Source organism: Capsicum annuum, chromosome 2 (genome assembly GCF_002878395.1).
Source record: "Capsicum annuum cultivar UCD-10X-F1 chromosome 2, UCD10Xv1.1, whole genome shotgun sequence".
Lineage (NCBI taxonomy): Eukaryota > Viridiplantae > Streptophyta > Magnoliopsida > Solanales > Solanaceae > Capsicum > Capsicum annuum.
In genome coordinates this window covers 99096832-99123977 of record NC_061112.1, presented here as the reverse complement: position 1 = coordinate 99123977, position 27146 = coordinate 99096832, and the positions used below count along the sequence as shown (strand labels likewise).

At 35.1% G+C, this 27146-nt stretch overlaps 2 protein-coding genes across 2 annotated transcripts; one reads left to right on the top strand and one right to left on the bottom strand.

Annotated features, from left to right (window-relative positions):
* Nucleotides 1–1515: 1515 nt before the first annotated feature.
* LOC107858807 (zinc transporter 5) lies at nucleotides 1516–4873 on the top strand. Its single transcript, XM_016703595.2, has one exon. The coding sequence runs from the start codon at nucleotides 1777–1779 to the stop codon at nucleotides 4453–4455; it is 2679 nt and encodes an 892-aa protein (XP_016559081.2). The 5' UTR covers nucleotides 1516–1776; the 3' UTR covers nucleotides 4456–4873.
* Nucleotides 4874–6024: 1151 nt separating this feature from the next.
* On the bottom strand, nucleotides 6025–7686 carry LOC107858806 (UDP-glycosyltransferase 90A1). Its single transcript, XM_016703594.2, has one exon. It carries the CDS (start codon nucleotides 7545–7547, stop codon nucleotides 6120–6122), a length of 1428 nt encoding a protein of 475 aa, XP_016559080.2. The 5' UTR covers nucleotides 7548–7686; the 3' UTR covers nucleotides 6025–6119.
* Between the last annotated feature and the right edge of the window lie 19460 nt (nucleotides 7687–27146).

Genomic DNA, 27146 nt, shown 5'->3' with positions numbered 1-27146 from the left:
GACTTACTTAAGGAACCGTATCCTAGGGTACGAATGGTACCCTAATTCGTACCCTAGGCTTCTCCTAGGTCATCTACACTAGTTAGGGTACGATTACACATCTTTAAGTCATATTCAAAGGGTACGAATCATGCCCTAACTCGTACACTTCACTCGTACAAAAAACAGTCCACTTCAAGTTAGGACTTCGCTCTATATGATTGGGTTGTGTATGACTCGTACACTTAGGTACGATTAGGGGAAGGCTAACTCGTACCTAGGACAGTGAGTACCCCTCACTATATTGTCTAGGTACGAGACGGGAGAGAAAGGAGGGTACGACTCATATCCAAGGAGTACGACTCATGTCCCTAGTCTTACCTAGCCCAGTGACATCAAATGTAGAAATTTTTCTCATTGTTAAAAGCCTAGGTGTTTCATCATGGGGCTTAAATCTTTTTAAGTTTAAAATCAAGGACTGATTAAGTTCAAAAATTTGTTGAAGTTTCATATCATGGAATTTAAAACTTTTACTTTCAAAATTAAGGAATGTATCACGAATTTCAAAAATTTCTCGAGTTTTAATATCAAGAAAGGATTCATTGGATTCAAACCTTTATAAATTCTTTCGCATTTTGAGTAGGGTTGTTTCTGTTATGAATTTTATCTTTGTATTAAAATATAATTATTTTTCTATTATTTTTTAAATAGTGGATAAAAACTCGTAGGAGACACGAAACTGGCCTTCTAGCCTAATTCTATTAAAAATTCATAACATATCCTTTTTTTGTTGTTTCAAATATTAATACCCGTCATAACTTTTTCTTTTGCACGAATACTTTTTAGGATGTTATCCAAAAAAAAAAAAAAAGAATACTTATTAGGAAATTTTCAGGCAAAAACACATGCTTCCTTTTTGCTTCTTCTGCTTCTACACTACATTCAGATGCGCACATCTGAAACTTTGGTCAATTTTAATATGCATTTCAATCATTTATGACTAAGTCTAATCATAAATGAAAAAAAAAATTAAATGTGCGCTAAATGGATTTGTCGAATTTGTTGTTAGTTGACAAATTTAATGACGAATATTTATTTTTTTATGATACATGACAAGTATATTTCAAATTTGAACTTGTTTAGAGTAAATTTGTCTGTTAATTTGAAGAAGAAAAAGAATTGACTAAACAAATTCAGACACATATCAGAGATTTAAGATAATTTTTACATGCACTTAATCTCAGTCGTGTATGTCTAAATCATTTCTTAAAGAGGGTTAACTTGTTTTAAAAAAATAAGACGGGCAATAGTTGAATGACGATCCAAAAACAGTTACTTATGCACTGTCCCACTAATTCAAATTATGCATAATATTTTTCAAAGTAGCCGACCTAGAATTTTTACTTTTCACTAAATAAGTTTTAATATTTACCTTATGAATAAAAATTAAAAAGTCTGATTTATGGATAATATATTTAAATTCTAACTTTTACCTAAAAGATAAAACTTCTGATCAATTATACATATCATTGTACATGTTTATTGTCTTGAAGTATCATACCACCTCTTTGTGAGACTTTTTCAAGTGAAACAAAATATCAAAGAACAATTCGAGGAACATTTCTGAACTTAACCCATTCAAATCTAACCAATTAGCCTATGGATCTATTGGGCCCAACACAATGGGAAGTAGCAACTAGCAGAAGACTTGTTCTTTCCGTCATTCCAACAATTGAATCACCGTCATTCCAACCTTGACAATTGAATCATTCCAGTCTCCTCCGTCCAACTCCGATCATGACTGACAACCACCATCACCACCACCGCCATCACCGCCCCAACCGTCTATCTCTACCACCACGTACCGCCGTACCTATCACTACCCCCACTACCTCAAGAACCCCCTACCCTCATTTCAACTACCCTCCTTCAACCCCAACACCAACTCCATCCAAACACCGTCTTACCAAATCTTCTTCAGCAAAAACTTCTTCTTTGCCATTTCTATTCCTTCTACTCTTCTCTCTTCGCTCTTTTTATTCTCTTTTCCCTTTCCTTCGTTCTTCCCCTTCCTCTTTCTCCCTTTTCCCTTTCTCTTTTCTTGTTTCTCTCCTCTCTTTCCTTCTCACTTTCTCTTTCTCCTTCTTCACTTCTAAAGACCCTTTTTATACTAAAAATCGACATGGGTTTATCTCATTTAACCGATCTCTTTACAAGGTTCTACTAGCGAAATCATTTCTTCTTGCTATAGTATTCCTTGTTCGATTTCAAGCCCTTCGATATTGTGGCGCTGCTGCTATGATTCTCGCGGAGATTTCTGGGAATATAGCGTCTAGGTTTATTTTTGAAGGAAAAAGTCGCGATCTTCTTGATCGGAATCGGATTACATCGTATCAGCTTTGTGGGTTTACCGCGATGTTTATTGGGTTAGTTTTGTTATCTATTAGTTGGGATAGAATTGAATGTTTCCCTTTATCTTCTGTTAATGTGTATGAAATGGGGTTTTCATTGCTTCCGAGGTATAGTTGTATTAGGATTTGGCCAATGTTGCTTCCGTTTCTTTCGGGATTTTTGGGGTGTTATGAGAGTAGTTCTATGAATTGGGGTAGTTTGAGGGAAATGGGCAAGAAGCAGCTTAGGTTGGTTTCGTTGTTTTTTACGACTGTAATGTTATTTGTACCAGCAGTTATAAGTATGTTTGTGTTTGAAGCAGAGGGGGATATTATATCTATTTCGAATCTCAGTTGGCCTTTAGTGAACACTGTAGTGTTTGGTGTGCTTTTGAATGAGAATTTTACTGCTGAGAAGCCAGTTTCTTCTAAGGATTTTCAAAAGGAGTATCTTGTGACATATGTATGTACAGTTATATTGGAACTGTTTTATTTTCCTGATCTTTCGCTTTGGGGATTGTTGATATGTGGATTGTTGCTCTTGATTTCTATGAGGAATTTGGATCCGGTTGATCCTAATTATCTCGAGTTGGGGTTGGAATCATCTGATTGGTTTACGACTTCAGTTATGAAACCTCTCCGGCATATCTTAGGAGAGAGGAAGTCACGCAAGATTGCGCTTTTCCTTTTGATCAATACGGCTTACATGGTTGTGGAATTTGCTGCTGGTTTTATGAGTAATAGCCTTGGGTTAATATCAGATGCTTGTCACATGCTGTTTGATTGTGCAGCTCTAGCTATTGGATTATATGCGTCATACATATCACGGTTGCCTGCAAATGGTCAGTTTAACTATGGTCGTGGAAGATTTGAGATTCTTTCTGGGTATGCAAATGCGGTTCTTTTGGTCCTTGTGGGAGCGTTAATTGTGCTTGAATCATTTGAGAGAATATTAGACCCTCAGGAGGTTTCCACTAACAGTCTATTGACAGTGTCGATTGGAGGGCTACTTGTTAATATTGTGGGTTTGATCTTCTTTCACGAGGAACATCATCATGCCCATGGTGGATCATGTTCACATTCCCATTCCCATTCCCATTCGCATTCTCATTCCCATTCTAAGCCCCATAAGGATTGCCATAACGACCAACATCACCATGATCATCATTTACATGACCATGATCATCATGTTCACAAGACAGAGACAGAATTCTCCACAACTTCTCATTCCCATTCTAACTCTCATTCAACATGCCATAATCTCCAAGAAAACCATATTCACCATGCACATGACCATGATCATTGTGGTCACCAGATACAACAGGAACAAGTAAGTATTGTCCATGAATCATGTTCTAGTCATGGACATAATGCTGACAATAAAAACCAGAGCAACAATGTAAAAGAATGGAAAGAAAATAACTCTCGTCATTCTTGTGATCACTCTCATAACCACAACCATGGGCACCATCATCATGATGGCGCTGTCCCACATTGTCATGGTAGCAGCTCAAGTATTTCTCCGATGAAGGTGCACGGCTCTGTTGCAAGTTTGCAAGGACCAGATTGTTCTCATGTTCATAAGCATGTTCCTACAGACAAGGGTGTCACTGAGAAACATCACCACCAACACCGCCACATTGACCATAACATGGAAGGCATCTTTTTGCATGTTCTGGCTGACACCATGGGTAGTGTTGGGGTGGTAATTTCAACGCTCTTAATCAAGTACAAAGGATGGCTAGTTGCTGATCCTGCCTGCTCAATATTTATCTCTGTACTGATTATATCTTCAGTAATCCCATTGCTCAGGAATTCGGCAGAAATTTTACTGCAAAGAGTTCCAAGGGCTCACGAACATGATTTGAAGGAAGCTGTAAACGATATTATGAAGATAAAAGGTTTATCTGCAATTCAAAAGCTTCATGTTTGGAGCTTCACGAACACAGATGTTATTGGCACTCTCAATCTTCTCGTCTCAAGTGAGAGTGACAAGTTATCTGTAAAGACACAAGTATCTGAAATATTACATCATGCTGGAATCAAGGATTTGACAATGCAAGTAGAATGCATCCAAAGTAGGTAGTCTAATTGGAGGCTTTGACCGATTACTAGAAGTGCTCGATGTGCGTTTCAACTGTATCAAATGGAGATCCGTTGAGGCCTAAAGTGATGTACAGTGAGTTGAAAAGTGAGAGTTTTTCTTTTCTTTTTAAAGAAAAAAACCTTGAAGTTTTCTAAGATATATCCAATTTCTGTTCCCACCCCCTTAGAGGGCTTGAGGATAAATTAACAAAGCTGAAAGGAAATGTTGAAGGGAACCCTATTTGATGAGCTGCTGCCTGTCGGAAAATCTTGTCGTTCCCATGTTGAATGATTAATGAACACGTTAGTAAAATAACCTTATAAAAAAATGTCTCCGGGTGATTTTGAACTTGTAGTTGACCCGTTTGCCATTTCAGTTTCCATATTTCTTTCTGCTACATATTCATTTTTCTCTTTCCCTCCTTTTTGTATTTGTTTACTATCTTCTGCTATTTTCTGGTAAACTAATCAAGAACTAGGAAACAGGTCCTGTCTGATATTCTTGCTTGCAGCCTTGTTTCAACAATCTAAGCAAAAGGTAGCCACCAGTGCAGATGTATGTTAAACAGATGCATATTTGGTGTGATCCCACTTTAATTCATTCTGGAATAAGATTTTATATCTTCCCCTCCTAGACACCCTTCCTATCCCGGGTATATAATTATATTTATTTTTGGTTCTTACACCATTGAACATGGTAATTTAACTATAAGCTTACAGTAAGTAATACCGCTCTTCTTGAGTGGATTTTATACTTGAAAACGGCTTCTTTTGGCTAGTTTCTGAATAGACATGATACAGAACATGATGTAAAACTTGAACCTAACAACTTTTAAGATTTCCTGATTATTTAGCTTCGTATATCTAAAGATCTTAAAGATCGAATCCTTCTTACTTTCCCTAACATCATCTGCATCTCTTCTAAATGTTTAGTATTTTGTGTAGTGCTTAGAAAATAGAACTTCTTATCAGAGCAAGTGTCGGGACTGAATTTTGACCTTGTCTTTTGGAGGACTCAAGTCATATACTACTCCTTTCCGCTTTTACTCAAGTGGTTATAGTCAGGGGGAGCACCCTTGTGCAAGGGGAGCCGATTAACACCCGTTCATAGAAAAGGTACATTGTATAGAGTAGTTTATTTTCTTTATGTATGTTTGTATATGTTGAATCCCCAGGAAAGGTGTATATTATATTTTGACGCCTCTTTTGGCTCAGACACTGATTATAGCATGCTATTTGCTATTTTCTGACGTTATAAATCAATTTCTTAACATACAGACTACATAGTATTAAGGATTTTGTAGGATGGAAGCTAGTTGACGTAGGTACATATAAAAGACTATTGTTTTGCAAATAATAAGCTACCACTTTCAATTTATGTCTGTCAATTGATTGGTTGGTTACTTGAACTCTTTCTGGAAGGGATTCTGTTTCTGAACTTTCAATTTGTGCCTGTCAATTGATTGGTTTGGTTACTTGAACTCTTTCTTGGAAGGGATTCTGTTTCTGAACTTGAACTACGCATAAAAAGCTAAGAAACTTGAAAGGAAATTTTTTTGGAAAAAAAAAAGAAAACATAAAAAGTGCATCATTAAGGTCGTAAATAATTCTTAAAGAACAGCTAGCTAGCCTGCTCCCAACAACAAAGAAATTAGATTCACAGGTTCAAACAGTTCTTGCAGTTAACTCAAGGAAGAGATCGTTCAACGTTTGCCATGATGATCCACCTTCTCTGACAGCACCAATGGCTACTTCTCCAATCTCTTTCACCTTCTTCCTTGCCCCTTTACCTTTCTCTCCTTCCATCAACTCCCTCATCTGCTTTTCCAAACCTTCCCACTTCACAAATCCCCTCACTGACCCATCACATGTCTCGACCCTTAGCCCAATCTTGATTTCCTCCACCACCATTCTTGCATTTAGGTGTTGGTCTGACATGATTGGCCATGCCAGTATTGGCACCTTTGCGCATATGCTCTCTATCACTGAATTACAACCGCAGTGGCTTAGAAAACCTTGAACGCTCCTGTGGCTCAAGATTTGTCTCTGATCAGCCCACTCTGTCACCATCAGTCCCCTGTTTTTCACTCTGTTTTCAAACGCGCCGTCCACTTCATCTATACTTTTTCTGACCACCCACAAGAAATTCACTTCAGATTTCTCCAACCCAATTATGATTTCCTTCAACTGTTCAGCAGATATCTCTGCTTGGCTCCCGAATGCCACGTATAAAACTGATTTCCCCTGTTCTAGCATTTCATCAAGCCATTTGATGTATGAAGGTTTCTCTAAGCTTTCCTGTCGTGTTTCTTTTGTCAGATCGGTCGCCGCACAAAAGGGTCCAAAGCACCATGCTCTAGGACTAAATTTACTACCCTTAAAGTAGTCTATATAAACAGATTCGAGCTCGTAAAAGCTGTTCATAATTATACCATAGCTTTTAGAAGTAGCCATGAGTTCCTCCATGGCAAAATCAAAAAAGGGACCACTTGGTTCACGCTCTCTAAAAGGTGAACTAAAGTCATTCCTAGTGAGCTTAATCCAAGGGAAGTCAGGTACTCTGAACATTTCATCATCAGACAATTCTGTTCGAAGGAGATCTCCGGAGGAACGTATTAAGGACAAGGAAAAGGGCATCATGGCATAAAAGGCGAACCTCGGGATACCCAACTTGTTTGCAGATTCTATAGTCCATGGGAGGAAGCTATCAGTGATCGTGAAAGTAACTGGCAGAAGAGACCCCAAGGCCTTTTCGAAATGGGGTTTCATGGATTTGGTAGCATTGGCAAATGTAACGAAAAGGGACATGGATGGAAGTTTATCAGTACTTTCAACACCTGCGGGAATTCCTTCGATGGTTTGAGGAAATGGAATGTCGATGATATTGACGTTGGCGTCCGAAAGGGAATCGGAGAAAAAAGGACGGCTTGCCGGAGTGGTGAAGATGATGACGGAGATTCTCCGGTGGAGAAGGAGACGAGCAAGGTCAATGAATGGGATAATATGGCCTTTGGACATGAAGGGGAACAGAACCACGCGAGGATAAGCCATTTTTTCTGCACTCTTCTCCTGCTGTTGGTTTGTTATTGTCATAATACCAATATATACAGTATCATTACTTTTTCTTTTTTTTAATGACAAATGTTATTTGAATCAGGAACACATCTCTATTAATGTTCATGACTAACTCTATCAGGTATCTGCTATTCCTATCATTGACTAGTTTTATCCGGTAATTAAGCATACCAAGACTCGAGCATATGAAAAAATATCAAGAGTATTTTTACCTCCGCTGACTTGAGATTTCATGATTCTCCCCAACTACTAAGTCACGCTTTGGGGAACAGTATTACTTCTCTAAAAAAAAATAAAAATCAGATATTCTAAATTTTTTGTATCATTTTGTTTCTGTTTATCTTTTGCGGGTTTGTCTAAAAATTTTAACTCATTCTAGTTGGTGTAATTTTGGATGTTGATGTAAAATTGTGTGTGCTAAACAGCATGATCATTCTTCTTTTTTTTTAGTTGAAGAATTATGCACTTTGCTTGCACGTCGATCTCTCATTTCATTAAATATTGGGCTCATTCCCCAACTTTCTACGGGTTAAATATATATTATCTTTTTCTTAAATAATTAATTATTAAAATTATTTATAATTTTAATTATTGTGATCTATAATAGCTTTTTTTGTTATTTCAATTTAAGTATACTAATATAATTTCAAGAGTCAATCAAATTTTTTGTGTTGATATATTGTTTTGTGTCTATTTTATCTTTTTATGAAATATTATTAATTTTAATGCTCAGATGACCATAATAATTAATTAAGGGTGATATAACAAAATCACGATTGAAGCAGTGAAGTAGACATGTCTTAGATAACTTATAATAACTAATAAGAAGTGACATAACAAAATTACTATAAAAAAATACTTGTGGAGAAAATTTAAGTGAGCCTCATATAAGACATCAACTTAATTTAAAACATCAAGAGTTAATTTATCATTTTATGTCTATTTACTTTTGTTAAATATTATTAATTTTTTTAATACTTAAACGACTTATAATAATTAATTAGGGGTAATATAGTAAAATTACAATTGAAACGGTTGAAGCAGACATGTCAGAAATGTCTATTTTATTTTTTTTATTAAATATTATTGATGGTCTACTTGGTAAATAACTTATAATAATTAATCATGGATGATATAGTAAAATTACAGTTAAAGCAGCTGAAGCAACAATGTCCGAAGTGTCTATTTTACTTTTTTAATTTAATATTATTAAATTTCTAATATCTAAATGACTTATAATAATTAATTATGGGTGCTATAGTAAAATCACGGTTGAAGCAGGACAAGCAAGCATGCCGACCTAATTACAATACTTATTCTTCTATTTCAATTTAAGTAACACTGGTATAATTTCGAGAGTCAGCCAAATATTTTATATTTTTAAAATTTTAGAAATTCTTAATTATTGTGATTTATAGATTTATTTTTTTTACATATTTGTTTGAAATATATAACAGATTAAATAAAAAATTTGAGACATTGATAATCAATTATATTTTCAAAATAATCTAACTTCTTAATTATTGTGATTTATAATATTAACACTGACATAATTTTATGAGTCGATCACATATTTTATATTTTTTAAGTTATTAATTATTGTGATTTAAAATATTTTTTATGTATTTTTAAAAAATATATAATAAATTAAAAAAATAAGACAACTAAATTAAACAGCGAAAAAAGAACAAAAAAAAAAAAGTATCAAAGTGGGCAACAGGTCAACATACCTGTTGGGCCCTTTGCCCTTTATTATTAGGTAGAATATTTATATTTTAATATTAATAACAGATCATGAACAAGTCGTTCAGATTTTTGCAGAACTTGAAATTCATAAGAATCGAAAAAATGATTATTTTCTTCCCATCATTATTAACTACTCTGCGATGTGCAACAACTAATTGATGTTACGTGAGAAAGTCAACGACAGTTTTAGTGCTACTATGACAATGCTTGGCGAGGGGATAATTGAGCCGAGACATCAAAATACATAATTTAAAAAAAAGGAAAAAAGACATGGTGTAGCCCTTTTAAAAAAAAAATAGTCTAAGTTTGAGCATATGGGCATTATGTATCTTGTCGGTAATATAATTGTCACTTTATTGTCATTGGGTCATTTGACCATTTTCAGCCTTTGCAACTTGGGACATTCGGACCTTTACTAAAAATATTTCAATTTTTTTTGCTACAAATTTTTTAATTGAAAAATATTCTTTTTTTTTTTTGCTGTTGTTTAAAAATAATAATTACAGCAACAAATCCAGTATATTCCCACCAAGTGGGGTCTAGGGAGGTCAAGTGTACGCAGTTCATACCACTATCTTAAATGTAAGATAGAGAGGCTGTTTTCGATAGATCCCCGACTCAAATAAAACAATCTAAGATAAGGAATAATAGTAGTAGGAATAGTAAAAGAAGAAGATACAATAGGAATTAGCAAACTCAATAATAACACAAACAAGATACTCCAAGTAACACACCAAAAGATACATTACCCTAAACTCAGACTAACCTCCTACCCTAATCCGCCTCCTCCTCAACTTTCTATCCAGGGTCATGTCCTCGGTAAGCTGGAGCTACTCTATGTCATGTCTAATCACCTCCCTCCAATATTTCTTCGGTCTACCTCTACCTCGCTTGAAACTATCTCTAACCAACCTCTCACACCTCCGCACTAGGGCATCCATGTTTCTCCTCATCATATGACCGAACCATATCAACCTCGCTTCCCTCATCTTGGCTTCCACCAAAGCCGCTCCCACCTTATCTCGAATAACCTCATTTCTAATTCTATCTTTCCTAGTACACCCGCACATCCACCTAAGTATTTTCATTTCTGCCACTTTCATTGATAGCAGAATCAACCCACAACACGAAAACAGGATACAAAACACAAGAACAAAAAGAGAACACAACACCCAAAGAAGAGACACAACCCGTAGGACCTCCTTTTGGTAACAAACCAGCAACCAACTCAACAATGACAAGGATAAATCACACCAAGGTAGCAACAACACAAGATGAACAAGAGGGGTAACAACAAAGATAACAAGAACCAACGGTTTCACTAATAACAACAACAAACGATTACAAGAAGTAAAGATAGGTAGTGAGACATTAACTCTTACAAGAACTAAGAACCTAAGTGTATTTCAAACACTAAGACCCTTAATAGATGTAAAAAGCAACACCTACACTCTTACAATGACACAAGAGGGCGTGAACCACTCAAGCACCAAGGTTTCGAACCAAGTTTTGCAACATTGGTGATTCCACACTAGTATCACCCTCATTTCGATTTTGGTGGCTTTTTCAAACCCTAAACTAAGATGTTACACTCTCCATAGAGAGAAGAAAAGTGTTCTAAAATGTGTTTTCCAATATCGTTCAACAACTAAAGAAATAAAGACCTAATACTTGTCTATTTATAAACTTATTATAACATAGAGTGAAAGGTCCAAAAAACCCTTAATGAAGGAAGCAAAAGAGGCGCCCTTGGAGTGTATGTAGGGGCGGCTTTGTTGTGTCCAAAGCCCTCTTCACACTTCAACTTGTACACTCCCTTGGCATGATTCCATGCATGCTTACGTATGCCCATCTTCATGATGTGCCTATATCATCCTCTCCATCTTGGGAGGAATTTGACCTCAAATTCATGGCATCTTCTCTTTCAATTAGGCACGTTACATGCATCACTATATGGCCAAACATCTTCACCACCATCTTTATTTTTCACCTCGGCTTCCTCTCCATCTTGAGATTTGCCCTCAATCTCATCCGCCTCAATTCCCATATCTTTACTTAGTGACAGGTTCCTTGTTGATCTCTCCATCTTCCTCTCAATTCTTCTTCCATCATATAAGCATCATCAAGGACTTCATATTCTCCATGTCCTTCTTTACCATATACCTCTACATAAATATCTCAGCTTTGGGAAAGTGCAGCTTCGGTTGAGAGGATTGATTTGGTGAATTGGAGCTTCAGTTATGGAGCTTGGACGGGAGAGTTTGGTTTTGGAGCTTGGATGGAAGAGTTTGGTTTTAGTGGAGGCATTTGGCTTCCAAGTCCTTCTTGTTGGACTTGATCAATTTACGGGGGAGGTGGCCTACTTAGGTCGCGGTTTTTAGGGTAATTAGAAACTTGGCTTATGGCATTTTGTGGTGATCTTGGAGGATTGATTATTGGATGTAAAGTTTCGGGAGTAGAAGCATGATATTTCCTTCAACTCTCTATACGATCTAACCTCTCACTCATAGTTGACATATCACCCTTCATTGATGCCACATTCGAGTTTAATCTATCAAAACTCACATTCATTCTAGCCATTCCACGGGAAAGAGTTTCAATCCCGACCAAGATAGCACTAAGAGAATTGTTATCCATTGTTGCCAAGAAGTAACCTACAAAACATAAACAAGTTAGTTGTACAAAAGGGGTGATGTGGCAGTTCTTGATAGTGATGTGGCAGCCTTGGGTTGGTTGCGGATCTTGAAAATTATTGTTTTTCCAACTTGGAATTTGGTCCAACTTTCAATTTGTGGAAGAGTAATTTCGGTTTTGGAGGGGAAGACACAAGTTTAGAGCCTTTTTCACATTCAAAATAGGTTGACTTTCTTTGCACCTTTCAGGCAAAACACCTTTTTGAAGGGTGGTTGGTTCTTTCCTCTTTTGGCTAGTCTTGCAAAGCCCCCTTACTCCTTTTAGGTAGCTAGTCTTTTTGAAAAGTCTTTTGTCCCTTACTACTTTGGTATAGTTTTGGACTTGTTTCAAGACAAACAAGAAAGACTACACTCTTTCACTTGGTCTTAAGATCAAACACTACTTATTGAAGGTTTTTCTTGCCACAAGACATGAAGATTGGCCAAGAACACCAAGAACCTTCAACGAGATTTGAAGACTAAGGTTCAAGTTGAACCTCCCAACAATAATAACACCTCTTTCAAACACAAATCCACAACAACAAAGCCAATCAACACCTCCAAATCTCGAATTCACAATAACAACTAACCAACAGCACACCTCCAAATCTCGGATTCACAACAACACCAAACCAACACACGACCAACCCTTTAAATCCGTACAAACACAATACAAGAAGGAGTTCAACTTGGATCTTGACTCTATTAGTGTTAGGAAAGAATAAACCAACACTAAAGACACTCAAGACTCACAGAATACTCCTATATCTAGACTCAAAACACGAGTCTTGGCCAAGACAACAACAAGAACACAACTTTCGGTCAAGAACACAAGGTCAAATTCTATTTTTTTTTAAATTTTTTTTTCAAGTGAGCTAGCCCAAGATTGATTTTGCTGGAACAAAATCAACCACAAGCTCTGATACTAAATAATAGCGGAATCAACCCACAACATGGAAACAAGATATAAAACATAAGAACAAGAAGAGAACACAACACCCAAAGAGGAGACACAACCCATAAGACCTCCTTTTGGTAACAAACTAGCCACCAACTCAACAATAACAAGGAGATATAACACCAAGGCAGAAACTACACAAGATAAACAAGAGGAGTAACAACAAAGATAACAAGAACCAACAGTTTCACTAATAACAACAACAAATGATTACAAGAAGTAAATATAGGTAGTAAGACATAAACTCTTACAATAACTAAGAACCTAAGTGTATTTCAAATACTAAGACCCTTAATAGATATAAAAAGCAACACCTATACTCTTACAATGACACAAGAGGGCGTGAACCACTCAAGTACCAAGGTTTCGAACTAAGTTTTACAACACTGGTGATTTCACACTAGTATCACCCTCATTTAGGTTTTGGTGGCTTTTCCAAGCCCTAAACTAAGATGTTACACTCTCCATAGAGAGAAGAAAGGTGTTCTAAAATATGTTTCATAATATCATTCAACAACTAAAGAAATAAAGACCTACTACTAGTCTATTTATAGACTTATTACAACATAGAGTGAAGGGTCCAAAAAACCCTTAATGAAGGGAGCAAAAGAGGCGCCCTTGGAGTGTATGTAGGGGCGGCTTTGTTGTGTACAAAGCCCTCTTCACACTTCATCTTGTACACTCCCTCGGCTTGATTCCATGCATGCTCACATATGATCGTGCCCGTATCATTCATCTTCTGGATGTGGGCCTTCTTAACAGGATAACACACCGCCCCATACAACAAAGTTGGTTTAAATACCACTCTATAGAACTTGCCTTTAAGTTTGGGAGGTATTTTTTTGTCACACAAGATTCCAGAGGCGAGCCTCCATTTCATTCACCCTACCCTAATCCAATGAGTGACATTTTTATCTTCATTCTCCTGAATCATAGACCCCAGATACTTGAAACTATCTCTCTTATTGATAGAATGAGTGTCAATTTTAACAACCACATCAAACTCATGAGACACCTCGCTTAACTTACACTCTAAATATTTTATCTTGGACCTACTCAACCTAAACCCTTTAGACTCAAGAGTTTACCTCCAAACCTCTAATTTAGAATTAACTCCACTACGTCTCTCATCAATCAAGACTATATCATCCGAAAAAAGCAAACAATAAGGCACCTCACCTTGAATGGGCCACGTAAAAAAATCCATCACCAAGGCAAAAAGAAACGGACTAAGCGTCGAACCTTGATGTAACCCCATCAAGACAAAAAAGTGCTTTGATTCCCCTTCCCAGTCCTAACTTGAGTCTTGGCTCTATCGTACATATCCTTAATCACCCTAACATACACTATAGGTACACCTCTAGCTTCCAAACACCTCCAAAGAACCTCCCTGGGAACTCAATCATAGGCCCTCTCTAAGTCGATAAACACCATGTGCAAATCCTTCTTTCTATCCCTATACTACTTCCCCGGTCTCCTGACGAGATGGATAGCTTCAGTAGTCGAGCGCCTTGGCATAAATCCAAATTGATTTTCAGAAATAGTAACAATCCCCCATAACCTCAACTATACCACCCTCTCCTAAACCTTCATAGTATGACTCAGCAACTTGATACCCCTATAATTATTGCAATCCAGAATGTCGCCCTTATTCTTATACAACGAGATCATTGTACTCCACCTTCAAGCCTCAGGCATCCTCGTCATCTTGAAAATTATGTTAAATAACTGAGTCAACTACTCCATACCTGCCCCTTTTGTGTACTTTCAAAAATCCACCAAAATCTCATCTGTCCTTGTCGTTCTACCTCTACGCATCTTATAAATATCCCTCTTAACCTCCTCAACCTTAATGCACCTATAATAACCATAATCACAAAACTTTTTGGAATGCTCCAAATCCCCCGACACAATACTAGTATCTCTTCCTTCATTCGGGAGCTTATGAAAGTAAGACTGTCATCTCTTTCTAAGACAACCCTCCTTCATCAGAACTTTGTCGTTTATATGCTTAATACACTTCACCTAATCCATGACCCGAGACCTCCTTTCCCTAACCTTGGAGAGCTTGTACAACTTTTTATCCCCATTTTACTATCCAATGATATGTATAAACTCTCAAAAGTAGCATCCTTAACCTTCGTGACTACTAACTTTGCCTCTCGCTAGCAATCTTATACTCTTCACTTTTATTCCATTTATCTTCTTCGTCCTTACTCTCAACTAACTTTGTATACACTCCCTTCTTAGCCTCCACCTTTGTAACGCCCCAAAAATAGGTCCCGAAATGTCACACGATGCTTAGGACCACAAGTGATCCTAAGCTAACTCTTCTACTGGCGTAACTCATAAGTAACTGAATAAAATACATATATCTGAATAAACTAAGCGAAATATGACTCTTTCCTGAATCTGATCAATACAAAACTAAATTTGAAATAATTAAAACTTTGCTTTTACAAAACAACACTGGAATCAATACATTAACTATACTGACTGTTTATGAAGCCTCTACTAGTATTGACTTTAGGTAGCCGGGACATGACCCCCAGCTATCCCAAATCAATATGACTGAATAAATAAAAATAAAATACTACTCAAACTATACGACTGACTCGAGCCCTTGAATCAAGAAGATTCATCACCTACTGACTAAAAGTTGCAAACTGTTTGAATATGGTATGCATGCCACAACTGAACTGATACCTACATTATGAGATAATATAGCACATAGACATATATGTCGATCAGTACTTTGAGGATGTACTGAGTATTTGGGGGTGTAATGCATAAGTAAAATATCATATCATCATCAATCTCTTATAAAATAATGTATGCTAAATGTAAATGGCTCACATAAGCTAGAATATCTTAAATACTGAAATAATAAGAAGTAAATCATACTTTATAAATCTAGTGAGTCATAACATTTAGTTCTGAAAGTTGTGCTTGTATTCTCTCTTTAAATCATACTGTCTAAGTATAGAAAAGACTCACTCTAAATTCTGAAATCTGAAAGTTGAAATTTGTAGCTAATATCTTTCTGTAAAGCATAATCTGAGTAAACTTTGTGAGCCTTTACACTTCATTTTCTAAAAAATTTTTGTTATTCTTTTCTGAGAAACTATTCTGAAAATCTTTACGATTAAGCTGTAAGAAAAACACTTTATCTTAATGGAGGTTTTCTTAACTAACATAAACCATGCGAGCTATATGGAGTCCAACGTCTTACCCACATTGGGGAGAGTCCAACATCTTGTCCTCCTAAGGAAGAAACCTCACGTTGGGAAGAGTTGTCATACTCTTGCCAGGGAGTATAACCTTAGATTAAGTGATCACCATCTCAGCCTACTATAGGTACTTTAATCTCAATTCTACAGTGGCACGTAGTTCTGGGGTATGAGATCTTGAAATCATACCCAACTCGGTGCTAAATACTACTCTCTTTAATTTGTTATGCTCATCTTATTGGAAATCCACTTTAAAACTAGCATAAAGGTTTATTATGAAACTAGTTATGCACTTATCTGAATCAATCTATAAATAAAGCTATTTTTCTTTCTGTAATCTGTAATAAATCTGTAAAGTGAATTTCAAAACTTATCTGAGAATCAAAAGATCAAAACTTTATTGTAAATCTGAAATAATCAGCTCATAAGATGCTTAAAGCATCATCTTTCTTGAAATATCAACATATAAACTCGGGTCTTAGTAACCCATGCATCAAATTCATGTTAAAACATCATAATAATCATGCTTGATAGTGAAATCAATGATAATTAAACTTAAAATCTGGAAATTACTCCATAAGCATGAAAACATGAAAATAGACATGCTATTTATCTTCAAATTCTCTCAAAAACTCATAATCTTACAAATAGCAATAATGGGTATGAACCCTAATTCAAATCTCATGTATAATCATTCAAAATTATATTAATTTTAAATAAAAGCTTGGTTTTGGGCACAAGAATGAAAGAAGATTCTTGTTTATAAACCCCACATACCTTGATTGATGATTAGATGAAGAAACTTGAATTATTGATTCCTATATGAGTTCTTAAAGATAGATTATTGATTACCTTGTCTCGAGAATCCTCAACTTAAGCCGTCTTGGACAATCAATGGAGGATTTTGATTCCTTGGAGAAGAAACTTTGGAGCTTTAGGGTTTTTCTTTGAGAGAGAATTGATGAATGATGAGCATAATAGGCTTAGAATGGGTTTAATCTCATGTTATTCATGAATCGGGGGCTTGGGAATGACCAAATTATCCCTTTTAAACTTCTAAACGAAACTAGAAAAAATAATATTTTTTCGAACTGGTAGGCCACCGTGACGCGTCACTATCGCGGTGGCTCACTGGATAAGGGACAATTAGGAACTGGGCGTTCACCGTGGCGTACCACAATCGCGGTGCCCCTTTGAAATGCCATTTTGGTCACTGGCGCAATACGCCAGTATCGTTTTGGGCTACTGGTTTTCGACAATTGGGAATTTAGACCTCTCCACGATGCGCCAATATTGTGGAGGTCCACTGGAATTGATAATTATAAAATTGTCCTTCATAGCGATGCGGTGGTTGCTCAGGTGGGACACTGTCAACTTAAAAATGCTCTAACTCCTCAATCGAGTATTGGATTTGGGTGAATTTGATATCGATGGAAAGCTTATTCAATTTTTGTAATTATCCATACTTTTTCCTACCTTGAAATTATCCCAAGAATATTAGAAGCTTTCTTTTAAAGATGAATCCACTTTTGGAAACACAGTATTTTTAAGATTTTCACTTTTTGTCATGTAGGAAATAGAATAAGATTTCCATCGATAGAAATTTCATCAAAATCCAACATTGGAAGAGAAAGTTATAGCCGAAATACAGAAGGCAATAAAACCGCCCAGGTGCGACAGTAAAGCCGATGGACCGTCGGACTAGTGACGGACCGTCGCCCACGACCATCGCAGCAAGGCAGTGTGACTACCTTCTGCCCTGGATAGATTGCCTAGGCCGTCGGACTAGTGATAGACCGTCGCTCAGGCCATCGCAAGGGAAACAGTGATGCCCTATTCTGCCTAGAAGCGACGGTCAGGACCGACGGACCGTCGACCCAGCGACGAACCATCAACCCAGCGACGGACCATCGCACCCCACCATCACACCGAGGTAGTAAGTTCCAGTTCTGGTTCCGGTGCGACGGATCGTCGACCCAGTAATGGACCGTCGCACCCGTTATTTTAAAGCCATTTTTAAAGGGCTTTTTGGTCTTTTACCACCCGTTTATATACCTAGTTATATATGACCAAAGCTCAGAAATTCATTATCCATCTATAACAACAAAATTAGGGTTTTTCCTCCAAAATTAATCCCCAAGAATAAAATCCAAATCTTCTTCAAGAACCAAGAGATTCAAATTCAAGAACTTCAAGAAACTCAACCCAGGCATGCATAGTGTTCATTCATGGACTCCTTTCATCCATGGAGCCCAAGAATCTCTTTTCAAAGTTCAATTGTATGGATTTCTTTATGAATTTCATGTTGGTTGCTTTTGTTCATGTTGATAATAACCAATTGAATTCTAATCCATGTTGGGTGATCAATTTTATGTGGAATTGATTAGTATAAAGGTAGATTCATGTGGACCTATGATTAAACCTTTGGATGATGAAATTAGAGTTGAATCATGATGTTTATTTATTATATAATGTTGTCTACATATACTATGTCTACCATGTATTTGATTAAATGCCTATGTGAAGGGAAAAAATGCCCAACTGGTATGATCTTATGAAATCCCCATTTATGTACAAGCTTATGCATATAACATGTTTGATGAATTGCCTTGATAAATGAATTATGGATTGTTATGTTGGTCATGTATTCAAAAAAGTCATGCTTTGTCAGTTTCTTTCATCGAGTCCTGGGGTACTTGTACCCGATAATTTAGTTGTATGCCTAGAGCAGTGTCATGTTTTCACGATATCCTCAGTGAAGTCATGATCCATAGAACTCAGTCAATCATGTGACTCAGGAAAGCTCAATGCTTTAGTAACCTCAGTAATCTCATGAACTCAGTCAGTTGTCAGATATCAGTAGTATTTTATTAGTTAACGAAATTCAGTAAACTCAGTCCATATTCAGATCAATTAATCATGTTTAGTGTCTATTCATATGAGAGTAGAAATTAGTACCGAGTGAACCCAAGGATGGGAACTCACCTGCCAGTAGAGAGTGTGATTCTTAGAAGCAATCCTTGCGTTCCAGAGCTACGTAGCTAGCACAGGTTGAGACATCATACCTACTAGTTGAGGGTAGATGAGGTGGATTAACCTGCTAGTTGAAGGTTCCCACCGTTCTCATTAGAGTAACTTGTTAGTCGAGGGTCACTCACTTGTTGTCCTTACCAGTGGCGCGGTATTGACATTCTTCCAATCAGGGCACAGATTAGACCCCAATTCAGCTATAATACATCAGTTGGGATATGTCGGTTAGATAACTATTTCCCTCAGTTTCAGCTACAAAATTCAGGACTGTCAGATACCGTCAACTCAGAACAGTTTGGAACTCAGCTAGTTCCATCAGATTCAAGACTGTCAGATACAGTCACTCATATTATCAGTTATATCAGTCATCAGAACTAAGTTACCAGTCATGTTAGTTATTAGTAAACTTATGTTATCACGATCTCAATTATAGTTACTATGTATTCATACATACATCTCACGTTCATATTAGTCAGTTAGCCAGCATTGTTCATGCATATTAACCCCATGCATTCAGCCTACCTCACATGTATACCAGTACATTCAAAGTACTGACGCATTTGCGCTATGGTGTCTTATACCACAGGCTCAGAGACACCAGCTCCAGAGCATTAGTAGATTCCAGTCTCAGCAGTCAGAGTTAGCAGTGAGTCCTCATTTTTCGAGGACATGATCATTACTTCATTATCTCATTAATTAATTTATTAGTTGGAGTTAGTTGGGGACATGTCCCATCAACTCTTTATTCAGACAGCTCAGTCTGTTAGAGGCTTTTCAGACTATCATGTTCAGTTAGTTATTTCAGTTGTTTTGGGTATTTCATACCCCACCCATATGTTATGATTTATTAGATCCGATGTTACAGTTTTGAACCTTATGGCCTTTCAGTTCATGTTTCCGTATTATACAGTATATTATGCAGTATACAGGTACAGGTATCAGTCATGGGTTAGCTTGTGGTCCTTCGGGGTCATGAGCACTGTGTAGCGTTTCGGGTACCAGATTTGAGGTGTTATAATTTTTCACACAATGGGAGGTCTAAATTTGGAAAATTCCATCTAAAATAAATATTCTTCATTTTGGAAGCTATTCCTTAACATTCTAGGAATGAATTTAAGCTAGAAAAAACTATGGGGTGTTACAACCTTCCCCTTCACCTCGTCCCCTTGGTGCTTGCCCGAGCGGCCTCTCGACATCCCTAACACCTCTCTAGTTGTCTCCCTGATGCAACTGGCAGTTTCGTTCCACATACTATCAACATCCCCTCCACTTCCCTAAACCTCCCTTGCCATCAACTTATCCCCTATATCTAATATGCTGGTGAAAGTCAGACTGCCCCATCTAATAATAATTAAATATAATTATATAAAAAGGGTATAATTGTTATATAGAATATGTATCTATATAAGATATATCTATAGAAATTATATAGTTCAATCAAATATGTATATGTATAATATATATATATATATATATATATATATATATATAGAGAGAGAGAGAGAGAGAGAGAGAGAGGGGACAGAGAGAGAGAGAATGTGTATAAAAATTATATAATTATTGTATAAAATGCGTAAAAAGCTGTATAATATTTATATAAATTGTGTATCAAAATTATATAATATTTGTATAGAATATGTATATGTATAAGATAATTTATAGAAACTGCATAGAAGGTGTGTAGAAACTGTATAGAACAAGCCAACAAATAGAAAAGACTAGAAAATAAAATTTAAATTTCATGATCATTTTCGTGGAATTTGTTTGATCTGAAGTGTTATTTCTGTACTTTCTCCTTTTAAAAAAGTATTTAATTCCTTGTATCTAAAGGCATGAATAAATTATCCACGTAATTTTTTATTTTAAAAAACTATAAGGCTTGTTTGAAAAGCCATTTTGAAAATTAAATTTGGTGTAATTAGATGTAATTACATTATTTGGCATGTTTGGTTGGTCATATAATTGATCAGCAGGTAAATAACACACTCCAATTCACCAGGGAGGTGTAACTACAAGTTGGTTACTTTTTAATTCTTTTTCTTTTATTTATAGTCTTATTCTTTTCGTCTTAATTTATTTTTATTATTTTAAATTATTTTTTATTTTGCTATTCTAATCTTTAATAAATATTTTATTAATTTATATTTCATTTTTCTTCTCATTTTCTAACCTTCACTTCTAGTGATTCTATGCAATTATTCGTATTATCTATTTTTTATTTATTTTATGTTTATTTTTTTATTTAGCATAATTTTGTTAGCATAATATTTTTCAATTAAAGTAAAACTCATTGTTGAATAAGGTTGTAGACTTATGTTTTTTTTTTTAAAATCAAATATGTACTTTACGTTGAAATTTGACATAAGAATATCATGTTAACTTTTTGTTTTAGATTTTAAACTTATATTATATTTACAATTTCAAATTATTTGTTTTGATAGTATTGACTTGATATTTCAGATTGCGAGTCATTCATTTTTTAGTTGAACTTGATAAATTTACCTTTTTGTCAAATATTTTAATAATTTTATGACATTATATTTATAATATTAATTTCTTTGTCAAACTTGCATTCATGATGTTCTTAAAAGTCATGTACTCTTAGTTTTTATGATTAATTTAATTAAAATATACTAATTTAGAAAATATAAATTAATTATTATTTTTATAATATTAGTTAACATATGTTTATTAATTAATATATTTTCTAAGGAAAACATATATATCTTTAATATTTAATTTAATATCACTTATAAAGGATCTTATTTGGCTAATAAAATTTCTAATTTTTGATAATTAATTAATTACACTGTAATTACATTGTGGCAAACAAACATGTCGCTATAACTATTAGGTTGTCTAATTACTAGCTTGATAATTATTATCCTAATAATTACACCAATTTTATTACCATGTAGCTTTTCAAACAGACTCTAAAGGTAAATGTGTAAAGAAAAATGTGGTTATAATTTGATTTCATTTTTAATAATCATATTTTACTATATTTGATTGTGAGTATCTCACATAGAGATGTAAAATATAAATGATAGAGGATATAAGTAAAACTTTAAGATACAAGGAGATATATCCGAAATTAAATCATGTTCTAGAAATATTTCGTTAACCTAATTTTTATTTTAGTTTCAGGTGATTCTAACTTTCAACTTAATGATTGGCAATAAAAATGCTTTGGGGGAGGGGGGGGGGGGGAAAGGATATGGCAAGGTAATTCAATCAAATTATTACCTCCTAGATAGTCATTTTCAAATTAATCTCATTTTGTGGCCTCTCGGTCATAATATTTTCATGAAATGGTCATTTTCAAATTTGACCCGTTACTCTAACTCCTTTCAAATAGGAGAAAGGGCGAAAATAGCTAGTCGGCTGGAAAAAAAGACATAAAATGATTAAGGAATTTTAAAATCCCATTTCTAGCCATTTCGTACAACTGTCACAGGTACATCTTCTTCCTCTGATGCGATAATCCCCGTCCTGCCACTTGTTCGTAGACAATTGCAGAACAACTACAACACTCAAAACGTTACGCTTTTATTGATTAGTGCACTAAATTTCACAATAATCTAATTGTTGAAAGGTGGAGAAGTAACAAACCTCGTTGGATATAACATCAAGTTTCTTCTGATCTTCACTTTGGATATTGATAGTGCCTTGAGTTCCAGTAATGTTATCAATGCTGGACCTTTGCAAAAGCGAAGCGATTTGCTTGCAGGCCAGTGATAGGCTTGAAAGAACTATAGCTAATTCTGCATCTATATTTCCTGCTTGTTCCTACTGCAACAACCATGTTGTCAAATTAATCATTTCATATCAATTTTTTAGTTTTTTGATCTGTGCTGGGGCTATTTTTGTTCCTTCCAAGCTTGCTGTTTCACAAGGAATTCTTGAATTAAGACTAAAACTACCATTGATGAGTTGTTGTGATCTCTTGATATTTGTGGGAAAGAGATGAAAATTAGGAGAGAGAGGAGAAATGGAAGAAGAGCTTGAGAATTTTCTCTGAAAAAGGTGTATTTATGTGGTATATATATTGTATCAGCGTGGTATAAAAGTATATCAATCTAGAATAAAAGCTTATCAATGTAGTATAAAAGTGTATCAATATAGTATAAAAGTGTATCAATTGTATATAGAAACTGCATGTGATCGACTGGGTCAATGGCTAAAAGAGGGAAATTAATTAGCCGACTGGCTACAGTTGTCCACATTTTCAAATTGTGGGCCATTTTTTTCAAAGAAGCCAGCCCACGTTCTGTCCCCTTTTAAATATGCATTGTTACTTGCTTTTTGGCTTAAAAAAATCTATCTTTTTAAAAAAATAAATAGATAAATATAATGGTAAAGAAATTATATAGTTGTATAAAATACATATCCGTATAAGATAAATATAAAAATTGTATAGAACATATATATATATATATATATATATATATATATATATTATAGTTGTTGTATAAAATACGCATCCGAATAATAATTGCAGCTAAAGGTTGTTGACACCTAATTTTGGCTCTACTTTTCATATAATTAATTTTTATATGCTTCTTAGTCCTGAATATTTTATCGAAATGGTTCTTTTATCCTTCATATTAATTTAAGCAATTTTGACATAAACCAAATATATATATATATATATATATATATATATATATATATAGACACACACAAATATTATTGATATTGCATTGAATATTTAAATATTAGTATGATAACTTTTACTTTTAATTGGAAACGAATTTTGTTGTATCATTATAATATTTTTCCAAAAATATTTGCTTTTGTTTAAACATATGCACATATATTCATATATTTTGGAAAACTAATCAGGACAAAGAAGTGTCGTTAAATTAATTAGGTGAAAATGATTGAAAGATTTAATTTTTTTTTAACAAACCTAATTCATTTAGGGGAAAGAACATGGGTTGACATTTTTAAAGAAAAAATTACACAAAATCACAAACATAAGAGACCTTATTACCCAAAATCACTTACCTTTTAAATAATTACTCAAAATTTTGAATTTAATTTTTTACTCTTGATACATATGAGAAAAAACCCTCATCCATGTTTTACTCCACCATTAACGCGTGCATCCCTTTTTTTTCTTCAAAAATTTTCTCCCCTAAAATCTCTCCTAAATTTTCATCAGTTGAGTCAACTTCCTTCTCCATTACTACAACTTCTTCAAATCGTCAATTTACTTCTTTAAATTGCAATATTTTTCAGTTATTTTCAAAGAGACATGGTGAAATTCAAGAGGGGGTGAATTAAAATTTTCTTTCGTGAGTCGACTACTGACTCCTCGCAGTCAACTCGCCTGCAGATCAGTACACTTCACAAAATAGATTATTTCTAAAATAATTAAGCAAATAGACAACAGAACATAAAGTAATAACACAAAGATTTATCCTGGTTCAGAACACCAATGTGGTGCCTACTTCCAATCCACTTAGGTTTCAGCGTTTCCTTAAATCATTCAATGTCAGGCTCGAGTACAATGACAGGAAACAAGTTTTGAAGACTTATTTTGCTCTTTAGATCTTGTGACACAGCTTCAGTTGATATTACAAAGCTGACTCGATCCTACTCTTTAGATAACAATTGTAAACTAAGAGTTACAAAGCCTTAAAAAGAGACACTTTGATTTTTCTCCTTGAAGTTGTATAACCCGTGTATGTCTTCAGTCATCTTTTTTCATAGTCTTCGGCTTCTATTCTTCATAAGAAAACCCAAGAAATTTCTTCTCAATTAAGGATTTGAATTGATTCCTTGATTGAGAGAGTTTGCACCTTATGGTATGTCTATATCATATATGTCCATACTTGGTGCGATTTTTCTTTCTCACATCTATACATGTCCATATTAGATATGTCGATGTAAAGAATGAGATCTTCCTTCTCCTTTGATCTTGCCGTGAGGTGCGTCCAATTGCCTTGTCTATTGGGATCTTAGTTGATATGATTTTTGTTGCCTTGTCAAGCCATATCCTACTTTTGATGTAGCTCTGTATTTAGTATGATATTTGAGAGAATATTCCTTGCCTTGTCTGAGATATCCTCCCATGATTTGAGATCTTGAACGCCCTTTATGTGAGATCTCTTTCCATCATTAGGGATCTTCAATATCTTTGATGTGGCTCCATATTTAGCACGATATTCTTTGAGAGAATATTCCTTGTCTTGTGCGAGATATCCTCTATGATTTGAGATCTTCAATGTTCTTTGTGTGAGATCTCCTTCCATCATTAAGAATCTTCAATATCCGGCAAAGTTCACTTATTAGTTTGTCATTATTAAAACATAAAATATAAATATAGGAGGCTAACAATCTCCCCTTTTTTGATAATAACAAACAAGCATAAACATCAGTTAACTTCCCTATCTATCACAGTAGACGGGTTGCTCCCCCTAACTTGTAAATACTTCTGTTGTTCTAAGTTTCTTCAGTATCAGCCAGTTTGCTCCCCCTGACTTGTAGTCACTTCTGATGGTCCTGTCTTTCTTCCCCTTTTGGTATAATAAAAAAGAACTATAGAGTAGACAAAAAGAGCAGTAGGAAGATAGCAGAGATTTAATGCATTTACTAACAAGTACTAGGCAAAACAAACAGTGTGGCAGATAGTTTGTTAAAAATTATTTTACAACCCAGCAAACACAAAGGACATGAACCTCTTTTGAAAATTAATTTTTGGTGAGTTTCTTTGTGTATTTAGCTTGTCTGATAAAGGTACCTTTGGGAGTTTGATTGATTTGTATTCTCAAAAATAATGTGAGCTCCCCCATAAGACTCATTTCAGATTCTTCTTTCATCAAATTAGCAAAATTCTCACACACAGAGATGTTAGGACTACCAAAAATAATATCATCAACGTAAGTTTGCACAATAAAAAAATTTGAATCAAGTTTCTATATAAGCAGGGTTGTATCAATTTTACCTCTTTGAAAATTATTATTTAGTAATAAAGTACTCAATCTCTCATACCAAGCCTTTGGAGCTTGTTTGGAAACATAGAATGCTTTTGACAATTTAAAAGCATGATTTAGATAAGATGGATTTTCAAACCCGAGGGGTTGTTTTACAAAAACTTCCTCATGAATAAAACCATTTAATAAGGCGCTTTTGACATCCATTTGATATAACTTTAAACATTTGAAAGCAACAAAAGCTAATAAAATTTGAATTGACTCTAACCTTTCCATAGGAGCAAAGGTTTCATCATAATCAATACGTTCTTGTTGGGAGTAGCCTTGAGCTACAAGTCTGGATTTTTTTTTATAACCTTACCTTCTTCATTCAATTTATTTATGTAGACCCATCTGGTTCTAATTACTAAGCAGTTATTGGGTCTTTCAACCAGACTCCAAACTTGATTTCGTTCCAACTGGTCCAATTTGAGATACAAAGGCAACAGACGCTTGTTTTCTTAATGATGCTCTTATTTGCATCCTATCATCTGGATTTTCGATGATAAATTTATTTGGATAGCTAGCATCATGTTTCCATTCTCTTGGAACAGTTGGTTTGATTATTTCTGCTGTGGGAGTCGACTCTTGAGGGGGTATAGTCGACTCGACTTGTAATGGCTCAGAGGTTGTGCTAGCATTGGCTCTAGATTATAGATCACTCACCTATTCTTCATCAATACTCAAACTCATAGGAGGGTGATTAGATTTATCAAATACAATATGCATAAATTCTTCAACACATAAGGTTCTTTTATTATAAGCCCTGTAAGCGCGACTAGTGGGAGAATACCTAAGGAAAATACCTTTATCACTTCGTAGGTCAAATTTTTCAAAGTTATTCTTACCAATATTGTGGATAAAGCATTTGCCTCCAAAAGGATAAAAGTAGCTAATATTAGGCTTCTTTTCTCTCCATAGCTCATAAGGCATTTTCTGTAGAATAGGTTTAATCAAGCACCTATTGATAATATGACATATTGTACTTACTGCTTCTACCC

Excerpts from the sequence above, each read along its gene's own strand:
- LOC107858806 (XM_016703594.2), bottom strand. The coding sequence starts at position 7,547 with ATGACAATAACAAACCAACAGCAGGAGAAGAGTGCAGAAAAAATGGCT.
- LOC107858807 (XM_016703595.2), top strand. The coding sequence starts at position 1,777 with ATGACTGACAACCACCATCACCACCACCGCCATCACCGCCCCAACCGT.